General features: G+C 45.1%; 2 protein-coding genes across 2 annotated transcripts in view; one reads left to right on the top strand and one right to left on the bottom strand.

Annotated features, from left to right (window-relative positions):
- The window catches only part of GTF3C4 (general transcription factor IIIC subunit 4), a 660,517-nt gene that overhangs the window by 317,837 nt on the left and 316,967 nt on the right, over positions 1 to 25,713 (bottom strand). The gene's annotated exons all lie outside the window — the stretch shown is intronic.
- SETX (senataxin) lies at positions 1,181 to 25,428 on the top strand. The gene is made up of 25 exons (XM_069943708.1): positions 1,181 to 1,352; positions 1,938 to 2,118; positions 2,201 to 2,411; positions 7,440 to 7,549; positions 8,128 to 8,347; positions 8,968 to 9,087; positions 9,569 to 9,740; positions 9,841 to 9,937; positions 10,272 to 13,979; positions 14,067 to 14,175; positions 14,261 to 14,440; positions 15,214 to 15,446; positions 15,895 to 16,062; positions 16,479 to 16,635; positions 17,051 to 17,152; positions 18,023 to 18,129; positions 19,164 to 19,235; positions 19,780 to 19,929; positions 20,009 to 20,116; positions 20,632 to 20,804; positions 20,887 to 20,979; positions 21,429 to 21,596; positions 22,562 to 22,660; positions 22,748 to 22,835; positions 23,234 to 25,428. Exons 2-25 carry the CDS (start codon positions 1,939 to 1,941, stop codon positions 23,882 to 23,884), a joined length of 7,476 nt encoding a protein of 2,491 aa, XP_069799809.1. The 5' UTR covers positions 1,181 to 1,352; position 1,938; the 3' UTR covers positions 23,885 to 25,428.

Raw genomic sequence — 25,713 nt, 5'->3', positions numbered from 1 at the left:
AGCAGCTGAGGAGTAATATGATGAGGTTCTGCAGCAGCTGAGGTGTAGTATGATGAGGTTCTGCAGCAGCTGAGGTGTAGTATGATGAGGTTCTGCAGCAGCTGAGGTGCAGTATGATGAGGTTCTGCAGCAGCTAAGGTGTAGTATGATGAGGTTCTGTAGCAGCTGAGGTGCAGTATGATGAGGTTCTGTAGCAGCTGAGGTGTAGTATGATGGGGTTCTGCAGCAGCTGAGGTGTAGTATGATGAGGTTCTGCAGCAGCTGAGGTGTAGTATGATGAGGTTCTGCAGCAGCTGAGGTGTAGTATGATGAGGTTCTGCAGCAGCTGAGGTGCAGTATGATGAGGTTCTGCAGCAGCTGAGGTGTAGTATGATGAGGTTCTGTAGCAGCTGAGGTGTAGTATGATGGGGTTCTGCAGCAGCTGAGGTGTAGTATGATGAGGTTCTGCAGCAGCTGAGGTGTAGTATGATGGGGTTCTGCAGCAGCTGGGGTGTAGTATGATGAGGTTCTGCAGTAGCTGAGGTGTAGTATGATGAGGTTCTGCAGCAGCTGAGGTTCAGTATGATGAGGTTCTGCAGCAGCTGAGGTGTAGTATGATGAGGTTCTGCAGCAGCTGAGGTGTAGTATGATGAGGTTCTGCAGCAGCTGAGGTGCAGTATGATGAGGTTCTGCAGCAGCTGAGGTGCAGTATGATGAGGTTCTGCAGCAGCTGAGGTGTAGTATGATGAGGTTCTGCAGCAGCTGAGGTGTAGTATGATGAGGTTCTGCAGCAGCTGAGGTGTAGTATGATGAGGTTCTGCAGCAGCTGAGGTTCAGTATGATGAGGTTCTGCAGCAGCTGAGGTGTAGTATGATGAGGTTCTGCAGCAGCTGAGGTGCAGTATGATGAGGTTCTGCAGCAGCTGGGGTGCAGTATGATGAGGTTCTGCAGCAGCTGAGGTTCAGTATGAGGTTCTGCAGCAGCTGAGGTGCGGTATGATGAGGTTCTGCAGCAGGGACGGCACTCCGCTCTATGATACACACTGCACATGAGGACACTTCTGCCCTGATACCAGGTGAGGGCGCTGTAATATCCCTATAATGCTCCTCCTCGTACAGTCTCATTATGTGGCGCCTCCTGTCAGCAGCGTGAGGTGGGCGGGAGCGCGGGCTCCATGTGTGCAGTAAACAGAAGGGGGGTGGCCTGACGTCACTTCCGGGGAGGGGCCGGCGCGCTGCTCGTTGTGACGGGAGCGTTTATAACGTGAGGCCGAGGACTGAGGAAAGGCGCTAGGCCTCTAAGGGGAGGGCAGGCTGAGGCGGCCGCGCCATGGCGGAGGAGGCTGACACTGTGTGAACACGGAGCAACAGAAGGTGAGGAGGTCGGGGTGACAGGAGGTGACATGCCGGAGAATGATAGGGATCATGGCTTCTGCACAGTGTGACACCAGACTTAGCTGTGGATGCTGTGTGCTAGTACATACAGTGTATTTTACCTCAGCCCACTGCCTTGTCACTTTGTCAAAGTTTATATAAAGTTTGTTGAAGCACAATGGTGGAGTCTGGAGCCGTGTCTGCTCCCTGGATATCCCGGGATGTGGCCGTGACCTTAGGACGGATGTTAGGTGGAGAGGACCCTGGAGTATTGGGGGGGACTGGGTGCGGGTGTACAGGCCGCCATGTGGCTATCACCATGGTGACTGACAGACCGTGACCACCGCCTCTTACTGGTGTCCTATATCAGTCGCCTGTGGATCTGAGATTAGGTGTCTTAGAATTTTCGACTCGACGATTGATGCCCCAAGTCCATTAGTTAAGTCTCACAGCCCCGACACTTGTGTAAGAGACGCCTCCGGACTGGTATGTGTGTGTATATATATATATATATATATATATATATATATATATATATATATATATATATATATATATATATATATGTGTTTGTATTGGTGATAGGATGAGCACATGCCGCTGGTGCACGCCAGGTGGTTCTGATTCCACAGAACTGCTGAAGAGCTATGCCGCCAAGGAGCTACCGAGCGATGACCTTACCGGAGCTGACGATGACCTCTCCTTCTGTATGGAGTGTGTCCTGGAGTACCACAGAGTCCGAGATGAGGCTCCGCAGCTGCACAAGGTACTGTATAACCTCCCCACCCCCCATCTTCCCTGTTCACGTTTTTGCTAAAGGTTACATTTTTATGACCCTTCATTTTTAGGCTCTGTGGAACATGGAGCGCTCTCGGATCACCACTCAGCTGGAGAAGGCAATGCGTGAAGAGATAGACGATGACGATGAGCTGTTTTTGGTGGAAGAGGATGGAGAGAAACAACTATTTGGCTACACCGGCCCCAACTTTGAGAGTAATGTTCGGGTGCCTCTCTTGGAAATCCTAAAGTATCCGTACTTGTTGCTTGACAAGTGCATCAGTAAGTACATGCCGAGTATTTTTAGCTTGGATTTAGCTCTTATAGTAAGATTCCAGTTGTGGCCATGTTTGAAATCGACTTACAATGGAACCTCCCCTAATTGCTTTGGATATATCTTCTAAGATGACCATTAGGGCCGATCAATACAGATCTACAGACCTCACCGTTGAGGTAGACATAGCATCCTAGGATGGATTCTACAATGAATTTACTCTTCAGGGATTTTAGAAAAGTTCACATTGCCTTAATGGTTCCTTATTCTACATCTCCCTTGGCCAATAACTTTTTAAGTCTGTAAAAGTTTGGTCCGAAGCTGAAACGTCGACGTGGAAGACCCAAAGTTTTCCTTCAGAGTCATCTAACTCTGCAACATTTGCTGGAACGTAAAGGTCTGTGTACAGTGGTCAACACAATGCCAGCTATATAGTATTTGTGTTTTCCCTGTGTTTCACATCATCTTCTCTGACATCTGTAAAGATCAGACATCATTGGATTAGCAGGTCATGCTGAATTTTCTGTTCACCTAAAGGAGATTTCATTCGGTGGGATTGCATTCTTTCTTAATATAAACTGATTCTAATAGTCCCACAAGTTTCACACTAAGCTATTTTAGCCGCTGTGTTTGATTGTGGGAAATAATCGGAGAACATACCAACCTCATGAAGATGTTGCCAATGGCCGATGATGCAAGACGACACTGCTGTAAATGAGCCATTGTGGCGCCATAGAGTTTAATCATCATCCTCAGCAGAAAGTTATGCCTCGGGATTCGTCCTTCAGCCCACAGACCATGATGTTACAAACAAGATACTGAATCCACCAACAACCGGACAAATTCTTGGTATTTGATTTGGGAAGTCTACTTGGCCACTGAGGTTTTCAGTATTGACTTCAGTGCTGACCATAGGATATCATTTCCTAGTTTTGGTTGCAGTTTGTTACTGCTTTGGTGCTGGGTGGCTCAGTGTTTATTTTGGCTTCTTCAGAATGATGTAACGTTGGCATGTGTTGTGAAATGTTTCATGTCTTATCTTGTAGTCTCCAGCATAAGTGATGTAGGAAGTGGTGTCTGGAACTTAAAAGTTTTTTTTTTTTTTTTTTTTTTTTGGCCTGGCTCTCCGGAACTTGGTTAAAGAACTGCATTTGCCTAGAGATATTGTAGGTTACTGCTTATGGTCAGCCTTGTGATACAAGGGTTCTTTGAGTTGATACATAATCTCTAGAGCCATGGTTAAAGATGGCTATGCATTTTAGCTGGCTGTTAGCCAAACATACATTTAGCTTACACCTGTCTGATGTCCTCCCCCATACATATGCACTTGTCTCGGACACACATGCATGTACTATAAATTGTACCAGAGTGTTCAGCCAACAAATCTACTGTGTATAAAGGCCCTATTCCATGGAAAGATTATCGTTCATAAACTCTCTCCAACGACCGCTCGTTAACTATCACTAAAGGTTTTTTTTTTTTTTTTTTTTTTTTTTGAGTGAACGATATATGTAGTGTAACGATTATTTTGCGGTCGTTACATGGCTGTTTAAAACGTTCGCCGGGGTGATCATGACCATATGACACCTACTTTTTTTTTTTTTTTTTTTAGACCTTTTTACGAACAATTTCTAATTTTGATATATGAACAGATTAGCTAATTATCTTTCAAAGACCAATGATTTTTTTTTCGACATGCTGAAAAACAATTTTGAACGGCAATATAACGATTTTGCCTTTGTCGTTCGCTCGTTTACACCAATTCCTCAAAGCGATTATCGTTAACGAGCGAGTTTAAGTGTAGATCACGTTTGTTAGGTTATTCAGCTTTGTATGGAAGGAAATCTTTCAAACAATGAATGATAAGGTCTGTAAAGCATTTCTGTGTTCTCCAACAAAAAATTTAATGTTTTTAAAAGCGCTCCCCCCAATGCACAAAACGATAGTTGACGTTAACGATTGCGGTCTTTCTGAAGTATACCACACTGATCGGAGCAAATGATATGTACATACACCAAAAGATTTGCCAACGATGAATGCTAATTTCTAGGTCGCCTCAAAAGATGAGATCAACAACACAAGCGACTTTTTGTTTGATCGTTGCCCACACACGGAAAGATTATTACTTTCATTTGAATGATATGGTTTATTGCTCAATAATCTTTTTGTGCAGTAGGGCTCTAAGTTTTGTATTTTGTAGACCAGATTTAGCATGGTTTGAGACAAGATTAGTTTATGAATTTGTACAGATATTGGGACAGAAGAATGTATAGGTATCTTAACTTGGTTCTGTGTTGAAGGGTTCCTAAAATACAGTTCTGAAAGATTTTATGGTTATGATTAGTAGTGAAGATATATTTGTAACTAGGGGCTTGACTAACCCAAGGAGCCAGGTTACCAGTGTGTCTAGAGGCTTGCAGCTTCTCCTTGAAGTCAGTGGATGTTTTCAATGCCTGTCGGAGTGATATGACAGGGTCCTAAACTAAACAATATGATTTCCACCCCTTGTAAAAGTTGTGCTGCTGATGACGCAGCAGAGGGGGGCCGGCATGATTGACGGATGGAGCGGTTCGGCCGGCCTCCCGAAGACTACGTCATTGTCCCAAGATGGTGGACGGGGGTCGACACGAGATGCTTTTAATATAATGCACCACACTTCCGGGTCTGGTGGGGGGGCGGGGGAAACACTGGGAAGGGGGCCAGTCACATACATAACACACATTACAAAGTTGTATAACTTTGTAATGTGTTATTTTGTGAATAATTGTTTAGCGCCGCACTACCCCTTAAGTGACGACGAACAAATAAGTTTAAAAATAGGTCATTGGTTTTGATACCACATTTATGAAGAAGTTCTTGCTGGAGCTTGAGGTCTGTGATTGGATATTACTTAAGGATTTGATGTGCTGAGATCTGTAATCATTGTGGATAAAATGTTGAGAGATTATGTAGATACTAGAGGCATCCAATTTGAAAAAAAATAATAAAAAGAGATATAATAGAGACTCCAGAATGTGTTAATGGTGAATTATACTCCTGATGCTTACAGTATTCTTTAAGTTGGAAATGCACTATTAGTTGGAAGGCCGATGTTGAGCTCAAGATTAGAGGTGATATGCTGTTTTTGAGGCACCTTGTGTGAGATTGGGGCTCTTAGGTTGTGATTTGGACCAAAAGAAAGATTGTTCAAGAGGATGATCTAGTACTACAGTGTTTATCCGAAAATAAGACAGTGTCTTATATTCACTTAATCAATTTTGCTACCAAGGATGCGTCAGGGGATGTCTTTTTCCATGAAGAATTCACATGTTACATGCACAGCAGATACAGAAAGTACAGTATGGTGGCTTCTTTTCGCCAGGGAGAGCTCACCAGAGCGCACTTGTACAGCACAGCAGGGACAGCATACAGTATGGTAGCAGATGATGGTATAACTGTAGATTGTGTGCAGCTCTAGATCTGACTGTAGGGGACAACGGGGAATGTGGCAGGCAATGGGCCTCTTAATACCTTGTCTGCACGTTTACAAGTGACAGCCACGCAAGGGAACATTGGGGATGACAGCAGGTGACAGTCTTACCTGTCCTGCATGCAGCTGCTCTGCAACAGGCGGTGAAGGTAGGGGACACCGGCGGTGGGTTAAAAAAAGTCAGTTGCATGCCCTGGTGTCCTGTTAGGTGGGCATGCTTCCAAACAAAAACTTTGCTAGCTCTTACTTTTGGGGGAGGCCTTATATTAGGCAATTCAGCAAAACTTCTACTAGGTCTTATTTTCAGGGAATGTCTGTTTATTGAGGAAACAGGGTAGTAGTGTTACCAAAAGATATGGCAAAATATAAGCAAGTATATGGCTATGACCAGAGAGAGAAACGTTTAAAAACTGGACTTTTGATAAAGCAAGGATGATGATGAAATAGGAAAATATCTAGTAGAGATGAAGTATGAAAGTGGCCAAGAAAAAAGGTGGCAAGAGGAATAAAGCAAGACTAGAAGGCCAAATGCGTTAAGATTTATGGACATCTGGATGGACGCTAAAGTCCTAAATTTGGCCAAGGAAGTGACCTGTTGAAACATCTAGTGTCGAGTTTGGCCATTTCTAATTATTTTTTTTGGCTGTTTATTTGTACACTGTCCCATTTCCTGTGGTGTTTGGATGCTAATGGTTGATAGTTGGAGATGGTCTATAGACCAGTATTTTTGTTTTTATTTTTATCTGACGATGTTCTGTTGGGAAGTTGGTTGGTAGACTGGCCATCAAACTTTGCTCCAATTACTCTTGCCAACCAAAGGCTGATGTCATTGATGCTGTGGAACCATTCAGGTCAGTGGTCACAGCCCTAGACATTGTAGGGAAAAAGCTTTCTGTATCTAAGGGAGGAGGTGGTGATAAGCTATTTGTCCCATTGGATCCATCTCCCCAAATCTAATGAAAAACCCGTGGAGCAGAAAACGGCCGTGTGAAGGAAGCTAAAGACTCTTCTATTGCAGCACACAATTGTGCTTTCACAGCAAGTGGACAAATCTCCTGTGCAAAGATGGTGGCTGTCACTGTAGAACAGTGTTTACTAGACCTAGACTACAACTCCTATTATTCAGTCCTATGGCTAGACCTAGACTACAACTCCTATTATTCCCTGGCAGTCTTATGGCTCTCCATTTGTTGCACTACAACTGCCAATCACACCTTCACAACTAAAGGCTGTTTAGAACACGCTGAGAGTTGTAGTTTGGTAACGGCTGAAGAAAAGTTGGTTGGGTTATACTAATAGTCTATAACACAAGTGTCAAACTGCGGCCCTCCAGCTGTTAAAATAATACAATTCCTATTATATGTGGACACCTAAAGCTAATGCTTTAGCTGTCCAGGCATGATGGAAATTGTAACATCTGGCGGGCCGAGTGTTTGAGACCCCTGATCTTTAGTTTCAGATACTGACTTCCCTGAATGCAATGCTTATGATTTAATCTAATGTCATAGTTTTCACTACATACATGTTGATCTCTTGACTTTTCCTGATAAATATCACTTTGTTTCAGGTGAACTTTGCATTGATGCCTTGTGCAAAATGGAGCATGTGAATAACCCCTTCCAAGTGTACGAGAAGCTGCCGGGAATCTATCTCCTCCTCGTCCATCCCAATGAGAGCGTAAGTTTCATTTCTACTCTCGATTCTTCTCTTTTTGACCCTGGTCTTCTGTACCTGCACTGTCTCAACCTTCTTTATTCTTACTGTGTTATTGTTCTTTGGCTTGTGCCTTTATTGTCTTAATGACTTCCTGTTTCCGAAATGTTCAAAACAGGCATGATTTTGTTATAAACCCTTCAGAGTGGTGACAAGCTGCTCTCCCTTTAGTCATTGAGCCTGTAAGATCCCTCCAAGGGGGGGAAGAAATAAACCACCCAGGTATCAGCACATTAGAAGCACAAAGAACTGACCTAGTTACCCAGTTACTTGCATGGTAGATGACAGAGACCCCACCTCAGACCCTGACGCATGTTTCACCTCTGTGGCCTCAGGAGGCCTTAGTTGTCTGGCCGATCATGGCACAGCTCCTTACTACTATGCCATGACCTAATCACTTGGAGGATTGGTGTTTGAAACCGCAGTGACCGTTTACCATTTATTTCCCCCCTCCCCTTTTATGTAAGTATTTTACACAATTTTAAAAAATATTTCCAGCTTTTCTTCATAGACACTGAACACATTTTTTATTTGTTAATCAGATTCGGCGCTGGGCCATTTTGGCAGCGAGAGCTCAGGGTAAGGTAGACCGGGATGACTATTACGACCTGCAGGAAGTCTTCACCTGCCTGTTTAAAGTCATTGAACTCGGCTTGTTTGAAAATCCGGACATTTACAGCTTTTCGGAGATAGAAGATGGAAAGCTTATCCTTCTGCCTCCTCACTTGTATGATACATCGAATTACAAGAACTACTGGCTGGGTACGCACACTCCTCGGTAGATGAGGCTTCTGTTAGAGCTGAGTGATATGGGCAAAAAAATATATATTTTTACTGATGGTGTATAGTGGATAAGGGGAGTAGTAGTAGTGTGAGTAGTACTGGAAGTAATAGTAGAAGCAGTGGTAGCAGTACTGTGAGTAGTAGTTGTCACTTAGTTGGTGTGGTGGGGGAGAGTTGTCATGCTAAATACTCACATGCTATTCGGAGATCATGCTTTGGGTCTCTCCTTCACTGAGGGCTCCTGAGTACCCAGCTGCTGCTCCTGGAGGATCTCTTGTGTGTGGCGGAGGGGATGTCCCTGGGTGCAGATGCGCTGGATCCAGCAGGGTGTGCTCTGACCTGCAGGAGGAGCAGCTTCGGGCCGATCAGACTCCTTGTTCAAGCAGCAAGCGTACCATCCGGGCCCTGAGCACTATTGCTCCCCCTGTAGGTCAAAGGTTTTTGTTTGTTTTTTTAATTGAATTAGCAATTTTCAAAAAAAAAAAAAAAGTAAGTTTAGGGCGAATTAGTTTAATTAATTTTTATTAATTGCCCTACCCTAGTTCCTAGTTATTCTATAGTCCTTAGTTATACACCGACTTGTGTTTTTTGTATTGCAGGGGTCTGCATGTTACTCACTGTTCTCGAGGAGCAGGCCATGGACTCCTTGTTGCTCAGTCCAGACAAACAGAATGACTTCATGCAGTCCATCCTTTATGTTATGGAGAAGCAAACAGATGGTATGTACTGTGTTCTGTAGCTATTGAATACACAGGAAGCATGTTTTTAGGCTGGGTTCACACTACGTATATTTCAGGCAGTATTTGGTCCTCATGTCAGGTCCTCATAGCAACCAAAACCAGGAGTGGATTGAAAACACAGAAAGGATCTGTTCACACAATGTTGAAACTGAGTGGATGGCCGTCATATAATGGTAAATAACGGCCATTATTTCAATATAACAGCCGTTGTTTTAAAATAACAGCAAATATTTGCCATTAAATGGCGGCCATCCACTCAATTTCAACATTGTGTGAACAGATCCTTTCTGTGTTTTCAATCCACTCCTTGTTTTGGTTGCTATACAGCCTCAAATATAAGTAGTGTGAACCCAGCCTTAACCTGCAAGTCTATTAGCGAAGACTTTTATTTATTTATTTTTTTTACATAGATGTTAAGGAGCAAAACATTACATTACATTGGTTAAATATGTCCTTGTAGATGAAAGCACAAATCCCTTTTGGCCTGCACTTCATTGCTTCATGATGATCCTTGATCGCTTGGGATCCAAGGTTTGGGGACAACTCATCGATCCAATCCAAGCATTTCAAACCATCATTGCGAGTCCAAGCTACAACAAAGAGATCGAGAACATACGGAAAAGTTGTGATAGGTCAGATTCTCAGTTAAGGAAAATTTTGTAGGAGGCATGTGAATGAAGCAGCGTTCTAATCTCCTGTATTCGTAATTAACCTCCATCTGTTCTCCTTAAGGGTGGCCAAATGTGAACCTGACCCTTATGACGACGATGATGACATGGTTTCGTGTAGTCAGATGGTGTATAATTTTAACACTGAAAAGCCAAAAAAGGTATAACAAACTTAAGAAACAAAAAGTAACTTATTTAATAAGTAGTTGAGCAACATAACTTTATGGAAAACTCTTGACCTTTTTTTTACAAGTGTTAAAGAGTTTTATCAAAAGAATTTTCCTATCTTTTTTTTTAATCTCTGAATTGGTCAAACCCTCAGTGATCATCATATGACTGCACTCTAAATTATGTACATCCTATTAAAGGATTGCAGCTCAGCCTCTTTTGCTTCAGTAGAGATGTAATACAAGTCACGTTTCACAGACAGCTGTGGCACTGCATTAATGTTAATTTTTATTACAATTGTGACAGTATATCCATCTTTATTTGCAGGACACTGGATGGAAGAGTGCTATTTGCCCTGACTATTGTCCTAATATGTATGAAGACATGCAAAGTTTGGCTAATCTGCAGTCTGACATTGGCCAAGATATGAGAGTCCACAACAGCACCTTCTTGTGGTTCATACCATATGTGCAGTCAGTCATGGACCTGAAAGACCTGGGGGTCGCCTACATAATAGAAGTGATTCACCACCTGTACTCTGAAATAAAGGATGTCCTCAATCAAAAAAGTAGTCAGTGTGACAAGGTTACAGAACTTTTTATCAGGGTCTTGGTTTCCGTCATTGAACTGCATAGGAACAAAAAGTGCCTTCACTTACTCTGGGTAAGCTCTCACAAATGGGTTGAGGTCCTGGTCAAGTGCTCAATGGTTCCTACTAAAGACACAGCGGCACGACCCAACTCGAAAACTACATCCAACTCCCCTTTGTCGTCTTCCCCCAATTCTCAGGCGCTATCTTCTGTACAGTCTGCTTGCATCCAGCTGATCAGGAGCCTTTTGCGAGAGGGATACCAGCTGGGACAGAATGCTACTTGTAAGCAATATATGGACAAACTCAATCTTGTTATCAGGGGAAACACTCTCTGGAACTTAGACTTCAGCAAATCAGAGATCCAAGGTTTACAAAGTTGCCTTACCCAGATTATTAAGAGCATTAAGGACCGCACCTCGACGACTCCCTGTTCTGCTATGGAACAAACAACTGCAAACAAAGTTCATTCTGTTCCTTTCATAAAGACTGAAAGAATTGACGAGGATGATGAATGGTACGGTCGCAGCAGTCGGTCTCCGCTCCCATCTCCTGACACACCTTCTGCTAGCAGATCTTGGGAATATGGATGTAGCACTGGTTCTCCATTACCATCTCCTGATATTCAACCTGGTGTTGCAGATAGGTCCTCAGAACGAAAGAGTAATCCTTTTTTCCCAATTAAAAAGGAACCTCAGGATGGCCAAACCACAAATACCGATCTTAGTTCTTCCCTGGATGGGTCAGTTTTAAAGACCGCAATAAAAAAGGAACCAGTGGATGAAACTGCCCAAGAAAACATACATCGCAATAAAAAGCCAGCAGGGTTGTTGTCAAAACTGCACAAAGTCATGGCAAAGCCTTCTGCTGGGAAGCTTAAGAAAGAACCTTCTGTATCTGAAAGTAACATTAGCATCAGCGAGACATTACCTGCATCAAAACCATGCTATGTGCACGTTAAGGAAGAAAACTTGTGGCAGAATGTTAGCGATGTCAGTGAGGAGAGTGATGGTGACGATATACCTCTGTCACAAGCTGGGAAGGCCAAATGCTCTGTTCCTGACAATCTTCCAGTTAGTGAACAGCTTCGAAAACTGTCGCTTGAGAATGATCTTAGGCCGATTAAGAAGGAGCCGAACACTGCAGAATATAATGACTGTGTGATGGAGAGTGAAGCACATGATGATGATCTTCCATTATCTGAAGTCAAAAAAATGTTGCTGCTTAAAGTGGCTAAGAACTTGGGTCCTGCCAAGCCCACAGTTGACCAGGATCTTTACCGTTCAGCTGCTGAAGAGGTGACTCCATCTCAAGACTTCAGCTCTATAGAGAGGAAAGTTAAGGGAACCACAAGATCTTTGTTCACTGACGATTCATCCTCCGAAACAGAGTTGTCCTCCGATCCTATCATAACGATTTCTGACGACTCTTCAGATGAGGAGCAGAAAGACTTTCTTAAATTTAAGAAACCTCAAACCTTCCAGGATGCAAGATCTTCATTGTCCGCTAAACCTGTTCAAGTGAAAAACATCCAAATAAAACAGGAACCGAACGCAGAGAATTGTGATGAGTTTGGTTCTCAGTGTTTTGAGTTTGAAACGGAGGACAATATTTATTCCGCTTGGACGGACTCGCAGTTGGAGGAGCAAAAACCTGATCTGTCAAAAAAATATGATGAACCCGAGCCCGACCAGGTCCCAGAAGAAGCTTTTGATTTGGCTACTAGCTTTGATCAGTGGGGCTATGACACTGATTATGTCTCTGATGATGTCATTGAAAAGGCGACAGAAGAAGCTGAAAAGCAATTTCAAGAATCCTTAAAAGCTGCAAACACTCATAAAGGAGGTGAATACAGCAGGGATAGATCTTCACATGAGAAGATTTCTAAACAGTTCTATAGGAAAAGTACACAGGAGGGAGAGACTAAAAATAAACTTGATTCTAAAAGAAAACTGTCCAAAACTTCTAAAGAAACTTCCAAAGTTGAGCTAAATTCAAAACCGCTGTCTTCTGTCAAGCAGAGTAAAGTTTTAAATGTTAAAGCAAATAGAACCAAAAGCCCTGTGAAAGCGCATGGACATGTAAGAAAGATCGGGAGCCCAGGCAAAGCTGTGGTCCCACCAAAGAAAATACGTGTGTGTCCTGAACCAACCTCTACTGCTGAAAAACTCGGTCTGAAGAAGGGTCCCCGCAAAGCCTTTGACTTGTCCCAAAGGTCCCTTGATAGTTTAACTGAACTCCGTAACTATGGCAAGGCAGCTGGGTTTGTGGAAACCAAGAAGCAGAAAGCAAAACTCATTTCTCCGCAAGCAATAATGGTGAAGGGGAACAAGAAAATGTTGGCTTGTCAAGACCTTCAGTTTTACCGTCAATCGAGACCAAAGGATCTTGAGAAAAGAAGGGTGAGTAATAACGCTGAGAGCAGGTCCCGACCTTCAGAGAATTCTGCAAAGCCAGTGAGAAAGGTGCCGGATGGTACATCCTCTTTACAGAGCAGACTTGACAAAAATGATAGACTTGACACCTTGAGGAAAACCGAATCCCCAAAGAGGTCTCCACAACCTTCTACTAGTTCTGCACCAGAAACAAGGAGGGAAGATGATTCCAATGGCCTGCTGAGGACCAAGATAGGTCAGCCTCCATCTCCTGACCCTGTTGATATTGGTCAGTCTTCCACAAAACCAGAATTGGAGGATTATGAAGATGAGGACGATGACCACTTATTTCTTACGCAGGCTGATCCACTGGATATGGACCTTTGCTCCCAGGTGGAGTATGATATAGTGCAAGACAATAGACCAACCCCTGTGGGGGAGCAATCTGCAGCCATACAGGAGGTGAAAGAAACTTTCCAATGCAAACATCTGGACTGCTCTGAGCCTGTCCCGGTTTCTGGTCATCATTGTACTAAGCATAGTATGTCCAAGAAAACCGACGATCATCTGTTTGCTAGACCTGGTTTGCCTCCATCTCTTCAAAAATCCACCAAACCTTCTACAACCAAGCTTTTTAGTGCAGAGTCTGCTTCCCGAACTGCCAGCCTGACAAAGGACCTAGAAAATATTCCAAAGTATCCAACGCCTCCAAAACCCAAAGTACAGCTTCCAAAACCCCCTCTGCCCAAAGTAGTCCTGCCACAAAGAAACACAAGTGTCTTGCAGCCCCTCGTCAATCAGAATAATATCCCGGTACCTCCCGCTGCAAACAGTGGTCCGGCCTCTGTGGGGAAGCTTCCTGTAGCTGGACGCCTACCACATATGGACCAGGCCTGGCTCATGCGGGAGGTTTTACACTGGACCTATGAAATGTTTGACAACTTCCAGCAGTTTGGAGCCCCCAGCAATCTCTGTACATTACCTCTGTTGAGGGTGCCACTGAGTTTTTCCAGTTATGATGAGTATTTTAGGGTCCTCTTCCCTTTGATGCTCCAAAATGCTTTTGAGTCGGTAAGAATTCTTATCTTTTTTGAGAGGTGTGAATATACGTGAATAGCTTTTGCATCTCATTCACTACTGTCCGTTGTGTATTCCTAGCTGGAAAAGGAATGGAGGGATCAGCGAAGGGTACAAGGCTCCCATCCCTACAAATTGCATCTTCACAACTTTTGCCTTGACAGCCAAGTCAACCGGGGAGAATTTCAAGGTAAGGCCTTTCATAAATTTTGCCCCTAGAAATCCTCCACCTTGAGTTTCAGCATGTCATGGGTTAACATTGTTTTCCTCACTAGCCTGGATACGGGATAAGGATTTAAAATTCCAAGGTCATCCAAAAGAAGACGATTTAGTGTTTCTACTCGCACCAGAGTCTCTGGACGCCCATTCCCGAGAGGAAAGAGAGTCTCCATCTCTGCCGGCTTATCATATAGGACATGTTTTCCGATTTAACCGCTCTCAGAATACACAGAACTGTGAGTAGATTTCACAATGACTACAATAGTCCTACAGTGTTACATGCAGTTACACTGATCTCCATTACATTCAACAGCTTTTACATAAGCCCAAAAGGAACAGCACCCCATATTTATTTATAATTTTTTATGCTTGGTGCAGAACCTTTTTATACTGTTAAAAAAAGTCTTTGTATACCGTGTAAAGTAAGTGTAAACCTTTTTATAAAAAAAAAAAAAAAATCCTTGGCTGTAATATATAGATGGATCTTAAAGGGGTATTCTCATCACAACTAATATATTTAATCTCTTAGGGTTCATCAAGTTATATATAATTTGGCAAAGTTGCATTCTTTTGATAATGCTGCACTTTCCCTCCTATCGTTGACTGCTTATTTTCTAGGTTACAGACCACCAATCTGCTCTAAAAACAGTGGCTGGTGGATAGATGTAATGTAGATGTATAGAGATATAGTGTGTGTGTGTAATATATAATATATATATATACTGTATAGTATCTGAAATATGCTGCAGGGAGTTGAGTTCACTCTGATATACATTCAGCTTAGGTCATACAGACAGGTGTTGTGGTCAGTCTGACGGACACTACCCACCCCAGTAGTACTGTTGAAAGGTTGATGCTTGAAGTCTCTCACACTCAGGTGAATCTAATGCATCCCATAGTACCACCTTCCTCTTGTAGAGACTTGGAGGCTTACAGACCCCAGAAATGGCAGCAAGTGAAGATTTCCTCTAAATTAGTTTGATTCTGACTTTCCCTATTTGTTCTCCAGTTGAGCAGGAGCAGTACACGCTATGTGACCTGTGTATCCACACGCATGGAAATCTGTCGATGTTCCGCAATCAGCAGGTGCAGTGCGTTATAATCGGAAGCTTTATAACAACCCTGCGGCAATTTAAGGCTTTACTGCAACTACAGAGAAACCCGCTGTTCAGATCCATCTCCCATCTCAACACCGCAGACTTCTTACCAAACAACAACGCAGAAAATAATGCTACCAGCTCTGTGAGTTCTTTATATGCATCTTTATATGCAGCTTATGTATAGTTTTAGGTCAGTCTGTTAGAGCCCATATCCCGTTAAGGTGCTCTGCTTTCCTTTAGCAGAATATAGGCTGCCGCTTCTGGTTAAGTCCTGCAGAATCTGCGTTCTGGGGAGAATGCTGTCTTTACAGTTAGGGTGCGTTCACACGTTCAGGATCTGCAGCAGATTTGATGCGGTGTTCAGTTATTTAGAGGAAATCTGCAGCAGAAAATACGCTGCGGATCCGTTACGTGTAAACGTACCCTTAGGGTGCGTTCACACTTACAGGATCCGCAGCAGATTTGATGGTGCAGATTTGATGCTGTGTTCAGTTATTTAAATGAAATCTGCTGCGGATCCGTAGCAGAAAATCAGCTGCGGATCCGGTACGTGTGAACGTACCCTTAATCTCATTTCTTAATCGCTTTAGATCCTCAACTTGAAGGAATATAATAGTGATCAGAAAATCGCTGTCGACAAAGCTTATGCCATGGTGATGCAACCTCCCCGGATTCCCAAGATATGTCTGGTACACGGCCCTCCAGGAACCGGCAAATCTAAGACTATAGTTGGCCTGCTGTTGAGAATTCTTATGGAGGTATGTAGCCATGGACAATGTTACAGGGGTTATAATTTATCATCTGCCTAGAAGTGTCTGATCTACAGGGCTCTGACTGCTGGATCCGTTGCCCATTACAAGGATGGTGGTCCCTTGTTCCCTGACTAAATGGAGCAAGTGGCCTTCGCAGTCAGACACCCCCCCCACCCCTTTGATCTGATACTTATTACCTATTTTGTGGATGGGTGACAGGTTACAGGAGGAATGTGGTATTGCACAGCGTCCATTCAGTTAAATAGGCCATCATTTAAAGGGGAAATATCAGCAAGTTAGACAAATCTAACGAGCTGTGAGCCCCCTATTGTCTGAGCACTGACAATTAGGGTTAATAATGTGACCAGGTTTACAGGGAACAACCCTCTGATAATGGACAAACCTTTTTATTTTCTCTTCAGAAGAGGAACAGCAATGTCCCAGTTCAGAACTTTAATGCCAAAAATAAACGTAACAGGGTTCTGGTCTGTGCCCCGTCCAACGCAGCGCTGGACGACCTGATGAAAAAGATTATACTGGAGTTCAAGGAAAAATGTAACGACAAGAAGAACCCAGTGGGTAAGTCGATTAGAACAATGAAGGATCGGGGCGCTTATGACGTGTCATGCTAACAAAGCACAAAGATCAGATGTAAGGCGTCCTGCAGTGTTCAACATTCTCAACTTCATATAATGGGCGGTTACTTTTTCTTGACATACATAAGGGGTCCCCCCTTTTTCAAGTGCATGGTGGTTATATACTGAGGCTTCCCTGTCTGCCATGCATTTGCTAGACCTAAACACGATGAGAGTTCCTTGTTATTGAAATCGGTTAACTATAAGGCCCAGCTGGTCTGATTTACATAGGTCTATACATGTATTGTCTTTAGAAGTCTGACCTGTCCTAGTGACATATGAGAAATTTGAAGCCTATTGAGGGAGCGTTCACATTACACATTGTATTAGCAGATTTGTTGTGTGATTCTTAACCTTAGGAAACTGCGGCGACATAAACCTGGTGCGACTGGGAGCGGAGAAGACTATCGATTCTGATGTTGTGAAGTTCAGCCTGGACTGTCAAGTCAACTACAGAATCAGTGAGTGATGTCTGACACCCGCAACATACATCTAGTTATAAAAGCCTCAAACATTGATGGCAAAGCGGATACCCTGGTCTGTCTAGTCTGCCCTTTTATAGTCCCCTGGATTTACCAACCACATCTCTGGATAGTTCCAAGCATTTCTTGGACATTTGGCTCTTCCACATCCTGCTCCCAGTGCTTTTAAAGGAAAAATCTGGGCTCAGACCTCTTCCACCAAAGCCCCCCCCCCCCAAAAAAAAAAAGTCGGGGGAGGAGATGGCTGAACATAACAACCTTCCTCCCCGGCTCCAATGCTGGGGTCTGCTGTCCCCCGCTCCAGTAACCGATCCCCCGGCTCCTTCCTTGTTAGAGTAGGGACATGGGTTGTGACGTGTCAGTGGCTGTAGTGGGGTCCCGCCTCGGCCACTGACTGGCTGAGTGGGACTGACACATCAGGAAGGGACTGGGAACCAGAGCAGAGGACTGCAGACCCCAGTGCTGGAGCCGGGGAGGTAAGTGCATGTTGTGTTAAGCCACCTCCTCCCCGCCTCTTTAAAAAAAGAAAAAAAAAGTCAGCGCTCTGACTTCTCCTTTTAAACTATAGGATTCCATCCACTAGGCTTCTCATTTGGCATGGTGTTTTAGTTCTTTAGTCAGGTCTCCACCTTGAGTTCCTGCATGAGAGAGGTCTCTGACCTGAAAATCCTTGTCACCATAAAAATCCTTTTCTTACTCTGTTAGGTGGTGGACATGACTTGCAACAAAGTTTAGTTTTTATAGTTTGGTCTCTGGGTCCGTTCACTGCTTCCCTTAAGGTTTCCATTATGGCCAGTGATGATAGATTTTGACTCCTTTTGTGATGGATGACTCTTCATGCGTTTTCAGGCAGAGCCCAGCAGGATCACGGCATTTTCCGGAAGAAGGAAGCGCTGGACAAACAGCTGGATCAGCTCAGCCGTCAGAAAGCCATGGAGCGCTGCAACAAGCAAACCGTGAGTTAAGCTCCACTAGCGGGGGTTCGGCTCTTGCCATATAGTGATATGGGTAGACTTTGCTTTGGCTTTAGCTCTAGCAATACTGTGTAGCTGTGACAAGCTGAGACCTGCTGTGATCAGGAGATACAGCTGGTATGCACCACTCCCCAGCCAAATAGCCAACTCTTTTGCTTCAGTCTGTAATGTGACTGTAACACCTGAATAGTGATGGCACATATCTACCTCCCTGCAAAGCTGGATGTCTGGGAGCGCTGCTCTGCAGGAGATGCTAGACGAGGATGCATTGCTAAGGCCTCGGCCCACTTCCATGCCTGCTTAGGAGCGCATACATTTAAAGGGCCGTACACAGCACCTGGTAGTACTAGCTGACGCTGGCCCAGGTTGGCAAGCAGTGCATCTGGGATTTCTGATGGTTCTATGGGGCATCTGTTAATGGATAAAAGGACATGTATAATGGATAATCAATCCTAAAGGCTATCTATGCCCAATAGAAACATTTCTGTCAGGAGATTCATTTGGGTTTCCTGATCAGAATTCTGGATAGATTTTCCTGACATGTGCAGTGCTGTAACCCTGTCCATTTCAGGACTCCCCAAAATCCTAGAGTGATAGCGGATCCTAGTGATTTATCAGTGCTGTGATATAGGGATACCCCATTAAAGGAGCACAGCGTGTACATAGTGCCAGGGCTGTGGTTACAGACAACATACAGACCTGTTCTACAGTCATGTCTTCCACTCCCTGTTTTGCACTATTTTTCTCCTAGAAGAGGTTCTTGAGCCGTGTGTTTCCCCCGACTTTAGAGAAACGTGTCTGTGTGATGAGGAGGAGGAAATGCATGCAGCCAGGTCAGAGCCCCAAGGGAGCAGATTCATGGGGAACATCCGGTGAGCTCAGAGCTTGCCGCTCTAGAATAACATGGAAGAGGGAGCAGATCTTGGAAATGGCTATTAAAGTATTTGATTATAAACCAGCCAATAAACTATTAGATTGTTACATGTTACTTACATTTCTCTTATTATATTGAACAGTGTGAGCAGATAGATCTGCAGATTGACAAGCTGTCTAGGGAGCGGCAACATCTGGCGAATGCTCTGAGAGAGGTAAGAATCAGAACTGCACATCGGCCTCATGTTTAAGTGGAACGCACCTGAGGAAACTGGCTGAACCATACCAATACTGTGGATCAAACAACCGCGATAACGTTATCACTCACAATAGTCCATTGGGCTTTCCAAACCCAGAAGTGTCCATGCCTTTCAGCTGGTCGCTTCCCTTATCACTCCTCTCTGCTCTTGATTGACAGCTCCAGTGGTCTACTGCATCACATGACATGCACACCAGCTGGAGACCCCTGGAGCTGTCAATTGAGAGCAGAGGAGAGGGAGAACAGCCAAAAACCCTGGTTCAGGGATGCCGACTGGACAATTGGCATCTGCGGTGAGTAAAACCCTTAAGACCCTAGAATAATAACATCATACATAGCTCTCCTATTCAGCGGCAGCGTACAGAACATCATGAGCTTATGATATGTTAGTGTATCAGTGCAGCCTCCAGACTGTTCTCTGTTCTGGATATGAGACATTGGCTGAGCATGTGATGAGATACATCATGGTGGTTTATATATCCTGTCGTCTCTATTTCTAGCTTCGCCGGAGACCACAGGAGCTGCAGAGGAACATCATCCTGGAGTCTCACGTCATCTGCTGCACGCTGAGCACCAGCGGTGGGATCCTGCTGGAATCGGCCTTCAGGCAGCTGGGACACGACCCCTTCAGCTGTGTCATTGTGGACGAGGTCAGTCACATGGGTGTTGTAGTGAAACATCTGATGCCGGCGTAGAACATGTCTTGACTCCTGAATGCTCCTTCCTCAGGCCGGGCAGTCGTGTGAAGTGGAGACCATCATCCCTCTTCTCCATCGATGTACAAAACTAGTATTAGTGGGAGACCCCGAGCAGCTTCCTCCCACCGTCATCTCCACAGTGAGTACAAGAATTCTGCACAGAGTTGTGTACTGCGACTGTGCTAGTTTTCAGGCCGTCTTCATTCCCTTCCAAAGCTGCTTCTGACATCCTGCTCGTTGCCCTCTGAAACTGATATGGGTCACACATGTGACCTAATCACTACCTCCCCACAATGCACTGCTCCCTGGCAATGGGAAACCAGCAGAACTCTAAGTGCAGCTTTAGATGTGACTAGAGAAGAAATCATTATGATATAATGAAATAAATCAATGCAGGATAAAACAAATTCTAGTTTGACGTGTTCACTAGATCCCTGGTGGCGAACCTGCGGCCTCCAGCCATTGCAAAACTATAATTCCCGTCATGCCTTGGCAGCCAGAGCCATATCTTTCAGTTGTCCAGACATGACAGGGATTTTAGTTTTGCAGCAGCTGGAAGGCCGACTGTCCCCCATCCCTGCATGACATGGTCTCCTGCACTTCACCACAAGGTTGTTTCTTCATGTTGTCGTTTAATCTAATCCCCCCCCTCAGAAAGCTGAAGATCTTGGCTACGGGCAGTCACTGATGGGGCGGCTGTGTAAGCATTTGGAGGTCAAAGGCCACAGTTCCCTCATCCTGCAGCTCACCCTTCAGTACCGCATGCATCCGGACATTTGCCTTTTTCCATCTAACCATTTTTACAACCGTGTGCTGAAAACTGATCGGTAAGTTCGCATCACATACACTCATCATACGTGATCCAGTTGGATGAACCATGTGATCACCAGAGCTAATATCTTTTTCCAGAGCAACAGAGGTGACGCGGTGTTCTCCTGAGTGGCCCTTCCAGCCGTACATGGTGTTTGATGTGTCCGATGGCTACGAGACTAAAGAGAAGGAGTGAGTACAGCTGAGGGTTTGGTGAGCTGAACAGGTTTTACCTGCACTGATAGGCGGCTGATTTCTTTTGTTCTCTGAGCGTTTCCTAGACCAGAGGTAGGGAACCTTGGCTCTCCAGCCGTTGCAAAACTACAACTCCCATCATGACTGGACAGCCAAAGCGTGATGGAAGTTGTAGTTTTGCAACAGCTGGAGAGCCAAGGTTCCCTACCCCTGACCTAGACTGATACTTGTCCATTCACAAACATAGAACCAGGTAGTGTCACATGATCTCCCACTCAGCAACTCTGATAACCATCATGTGAATTCCTAGACTGTATGTCTCGTGATTGATCACAACTCCTTGTGATCAATGGCTGAGATGATCATGTGACTCCAGGGGAACCCAGAGATGTTCTCTTTTTACCCGTCTTGTTCGTGCACAATAACATCTTTTCCTTCCCTATCAGGTCATTTGCCAACCCGCAGGAGATCAAGATGGTGGTGGCGTTGGTGAAACTTATAAAAAGCAAGAAGAAGGAACTTTCTTCCCGTAACATCGGGATCATCACCCCGTACCGCGCCCAGAAGATGCTGATCTTAGAGGAGCTTCACAAAGAGTTTGGCAGAGACTCGAGGTGAGAAACTCGCATTACATGACGTCCCACAATGGACCTGGTGATCTGACTCCCCCTAGTGGGCGAGTGGTGCAGCTTGTGCTTCATATAACTGGAAACCAGCATAACCAGACATCATGGTGTTGTCACCCGTTAGGCCCACAGTCTGGATTTGTTCTTTTTGGTCAGCTGCTGAAGGCAATATGCAGTATGGAGCGAACCATAGATTGCGGTGGGAGGGTGGTTACCTTCTTAATTTTACTATAGGCCAAAAGATATGTGCCTCACTGCTTGTATTGCTCACCAGGTCTTCACATGTTCCCCTTCTATAATCATCAATCACAGACAGTAGGGGAGTCTTTTCTGTCATAGATGTGATGTCATAGATGCCCTGGGGTTCTCCATTTGGAACAAAGTGGCCATGTTTTTCTGAGACAGCACTGCTCTTGTCTCCAGTTCAGGTGTGGTTTGCAACTAAGCTTTTACCTCAATGCAAAACCTGCACCCAAATTATTCCCCCTGGGGGGGGGGGGTTGGGGTTATTTCCCCTGGTGGACTTCTAGTATAACCACATCGATCTCTGCATAGATCAATGAGATCAGTGTTCTATTGCTTTCGGCTGCTGCAGCACCATTATGGTGCAGACCCTGGCTGGGACCAGATGCAGGGATTGCTCCTCCACAATCATGTCACGGGGGGCAATCCCCCACCTAGACCATTGGGGACTGTCAACTTTGAGAGCTGCATTTAAAAAGCTAATTAGCGGGCATGGCGATCGGACCGTGCCCGCTAATACCTGCAGTGCCGGGGTCGCCCCTCTGAACACCCTTAACGACGCAAGGGCGTACATTTACGCTCTTTGTCGTTAAGGGGTTAAAGAGACCATCACATCTGTGACATGAAAGACTCCCCTTCTATTAGTCTGCAGGAAACCACTGCAGCAGCTGTACCGCCTGCCATTGACTCATTACCTCTGTGTCTTCCAGGCCCAGTGAAGTGGACACTGTTGATGGATTCCAGGGTCGCCAAAAGGACTGCATCATCGTGACGTGTGTCCGTGCCAACTCAGGCCAAGGATCTATCGGGTTTGTATTGTTGGCTCTGGAGGCTATTGGTTTCTTATGAGGTGTTCACATTGTTCACGGTCCTATTCTTACTGCCTTACATCTTAGGTTCCTGGCCAGTCGTCAGCGGCTAAATGTGACCATTACAAGGGCCCGGTACAGTCTCTTCATCCTGGGGTGTCTGCGGACCTTAATGGTGAGTATACTGGACCCTGCGCTGGGTATTAAAAGGGGTTGTTCACAAAAAAATGTCTTTTTAATCAACTGGTGCCAGAGATTTGTAATTTACTATTAAAAAATCTCTGGTCTTCCAGTACCTATCAGCTGCTGAATGTCCTGCAGGAAGTGGTGTATTCTCTCCAGTATGACACAGTGCTCTCTGCTGTCACCTCTGTCCATGTCAGGAACTGTCCAGAGCAGGAGAGTTTTTCTATGGGGATTTGCTGCTTCTCTGAACAGTTCCTGACATGGACAGAGGTGGCAGCAGAGAGCAGTGTGTCAGACTGGAGAGAATCCACCACTTCCTGCAGGACATACAGAAGCATTAGTATATGGGAATTATATGGGTTCTCATGCCACCATGTTGTCTTGTAGGAGAACACAGACTGGAATTGCTTGATTCAGGATGCCAAGAGGCGAGGGGCGCTCTCCCAGACAAGAGAGGGGCACTACCAGAAAGATGTCTGCCGGATACTGAAACATGTGGAACCAAGACGTCCTACTGGGCAGCCATCAGGCAGGTCTGGCGTAGAGCGGCATGCATCCAGCAGTCCTTCACATACCCCCCCAGCTGATGCTTCATCACGAGAACCTATACTACCTCCTGTACCGGTGCTCCAGCCACCCCGGCGACTCGTGGCACATCCAGCCGTGGACATTAGACCAGTGCAGAACCGTACGCCGCCCCCTGCAGCACCTTCAGTCTCCAGAGGGAAACTTGAAGATCCCAGACTGGTGCGGCGGCAGGTGGAAGAGTCAAGAGATGCCAATAGCTCCAGGTCTGAGGCGCAGAGACAAAGTGCTGGGGACATCCAGCACCGATCCCAGACACACTTCTCATCCTACTCATCATCATCATCATCATCAATAGCTGGAGTTAAGAGGCCCTCCTATTCCTCCTCTAGAGATTATCCACAGTACAGAGACCAGAGCAGAGCGGCCCGCTTCCCCAGAGATCAGGACTATAGAGACACAAACACACGGTTTGAAAATAACCCGGACTCAAAGAGGAAGAAAGTCTCCTAGTGAGCGTGACCCAGCGCTGCACCATCTACAGTCCCTACTGCAGAGGCTTCTCACAAGTATTGTCCTGCCAGCGTCCCTTTACTGCCCCGATTCCAAAGATGGAGGCAATAAAGAGTAATCCCTGTACCAAAGAAGTCGTCTAATAGACCGCGGGAGCAATGAAAGCCGCAGATCCAGGGATGAGCCTGATTTGCCATAATATGGATGGATCTTAGAGGGGTGTGGAGTCTCACAGCCCAACAGGTTTCCTATCATTTACATCAGGAACCAAACACTAGCCGCACAGATCTCAGGTCCTAGGTGCTCGGACAGCCACTGACCTGGTAATGGTAGTGAGAGGCGCACCCCTGGTAATATGTCTTACCCCAGTGTAGGTTGGCCGAGATGGATCTTGCTAGCCCCTATCCACAGGCTGACTGACTGCTCGGGGTCCAACCACCAGGGATGCAGCCGCCCTGTAGTGAATGGAGTGCTCAGCTTCCCCGCATGGCCACTTTGGTGGCAGGAGCTCCATTCAGCCTCCCGTGGGGCCATTAAACTTGTCCCCATTCTCAGGATCGGTAGGAGTCCCTGTGGTTTGCCCCTTGGCACTTAGCTTGTTGTTCCCTATCTGTAGGATATATGGGAATACCTCTTTAAAGGGGATGTCCAGGCTTACAAAAACATGGCCGCTTTATTTTAGAAATAGCACCTCTCCTGTTTTGGTGCGTTTGTGCAGCTTGGTTCCATTGAAGTGAATGAAGCTGAGGATAGGGGTGGCACTGTTTTTGCAAGAAAGTAGCTGCTCTTCTTCAAGTATTGTATAATCCCTTTAAGAGCAGTGTGTGAAACGCTGGTCTTACTAAATGAGTCCCTTTGTTTCAGAGCGTCAGTGTTCTCCAGGTTCGCTGTCAGTGGATGGCAGGTTGTCTGTGTGGGGTGTATCCACATGTAGCAGCAACATCTGTGGCTGAACACCCGTCCCATGTGAATGGAGTGTTAGCGGACAGGACAAATCCGCTATGTGTGTGACCACCAAACGGTTTTCTATAGGTATATGCGCTGTAGCTCAGACTGTTAAAATATCAGCAATTCAGGACATGCTGTGGCCCCATCGACTGGAATAGTCTGGAGCCACAGATAATGTTTCTGCCTGTATCACAGCTGTAGGGCCTGGCCCGACCACCGGTTTAGTGACCCATCCTGCAGGCTTCCATATCATCACTCGGGGCAGAATACATTCTCTGTAGTCTGGGGCTGACCTCAAAAAGCTGCTGCTTTTGTTACAGTGTGTCAGGTAAGAGATGTTACTGTAACATTGTACTAAGAATTGGGACGTTTCTCGTTCACTGACTGTAAGCAGAGGTCTTGTCAGTGGAGCTTATTGTTGTATGATGACGACGCTTGGAGTCTGAACGAATCCTTTTTTTTCTTTTGTACAGTTCTGATCTTTGAGTCGACAACTTTCTATGCAAATTGCTCCACAAGTTCTCGTCTTCCCTTGCGGAGCGTTGGCGCAATTGTACAATAAATATTTGGGAGCGATTTTTATTTTTATAAATGGATCAGAGTTTGTGTTTTTATAATTCACCCGCAGAGGTGTAATGCTGTAACGTCTATGGAGACGGCAGGCGGTTACCCAGAGTCCTGCTGTCTCAGATAATTAAATCAGGTAAAATTCTCCAGCTCCATGGTGTGTTCTGATGTCACTAAATTGTCTGTTCTGTTGTACAGGATCAGAACAATATGGCGGCTTACCTTCAGGAATAGCGCCACCCAGTCCATGTGATGATTCGTTGTGTATAGCTCCAGCTGATTGCGCAGCACTGTATATAGTTTGTCAATTTTGA

This window comes from Dendropsophus ebraccatus, chromosome 10, assembly GCF_027789765.1.
Source record: "Dendropsophus ebraccatus isolate aDenEbr1 chromosome 10, aDenEbr1.pat, whole genome shotgun sequence".
Classification (NCBI taxonomy): domain Eukaryota; kingdom Metazoa; phylum Chordata; class Amphibia; order Anura; family Hylidae; genus Dendropsophus; species Dendropsophus ebraccatus.
The sequence above is the reverse complement of the archived record's forward strand: the minus strand, read 5'-3'. Positions and strand labels throughout refer to the sequence as shown.

Bases quoted from the DNA above. Each gene is read 5' to 3' on its own strand.
- SETX (XM_069943708.1), top strand. From the start codon at position 1,939: ATGAGCACATGCCGCTGGTGCACGCCAGGTGGTTCTGATTCCACAGAA. The intron at 16,636-17,050 runs GTAAGTCGATTA...TCTTAACCTTAG, and splicing joins CGACAAGAAGAACCCAGTGG to GAAACTGCGGCGACATAAAC. The intron at 20,117-20,631 runs GTGAGTACAAGA...CCCCCCCCTCAG, and splicing joins CTCCCACCGTCATCTCCACA to AAAGCTGAAGATCTTGGCTA.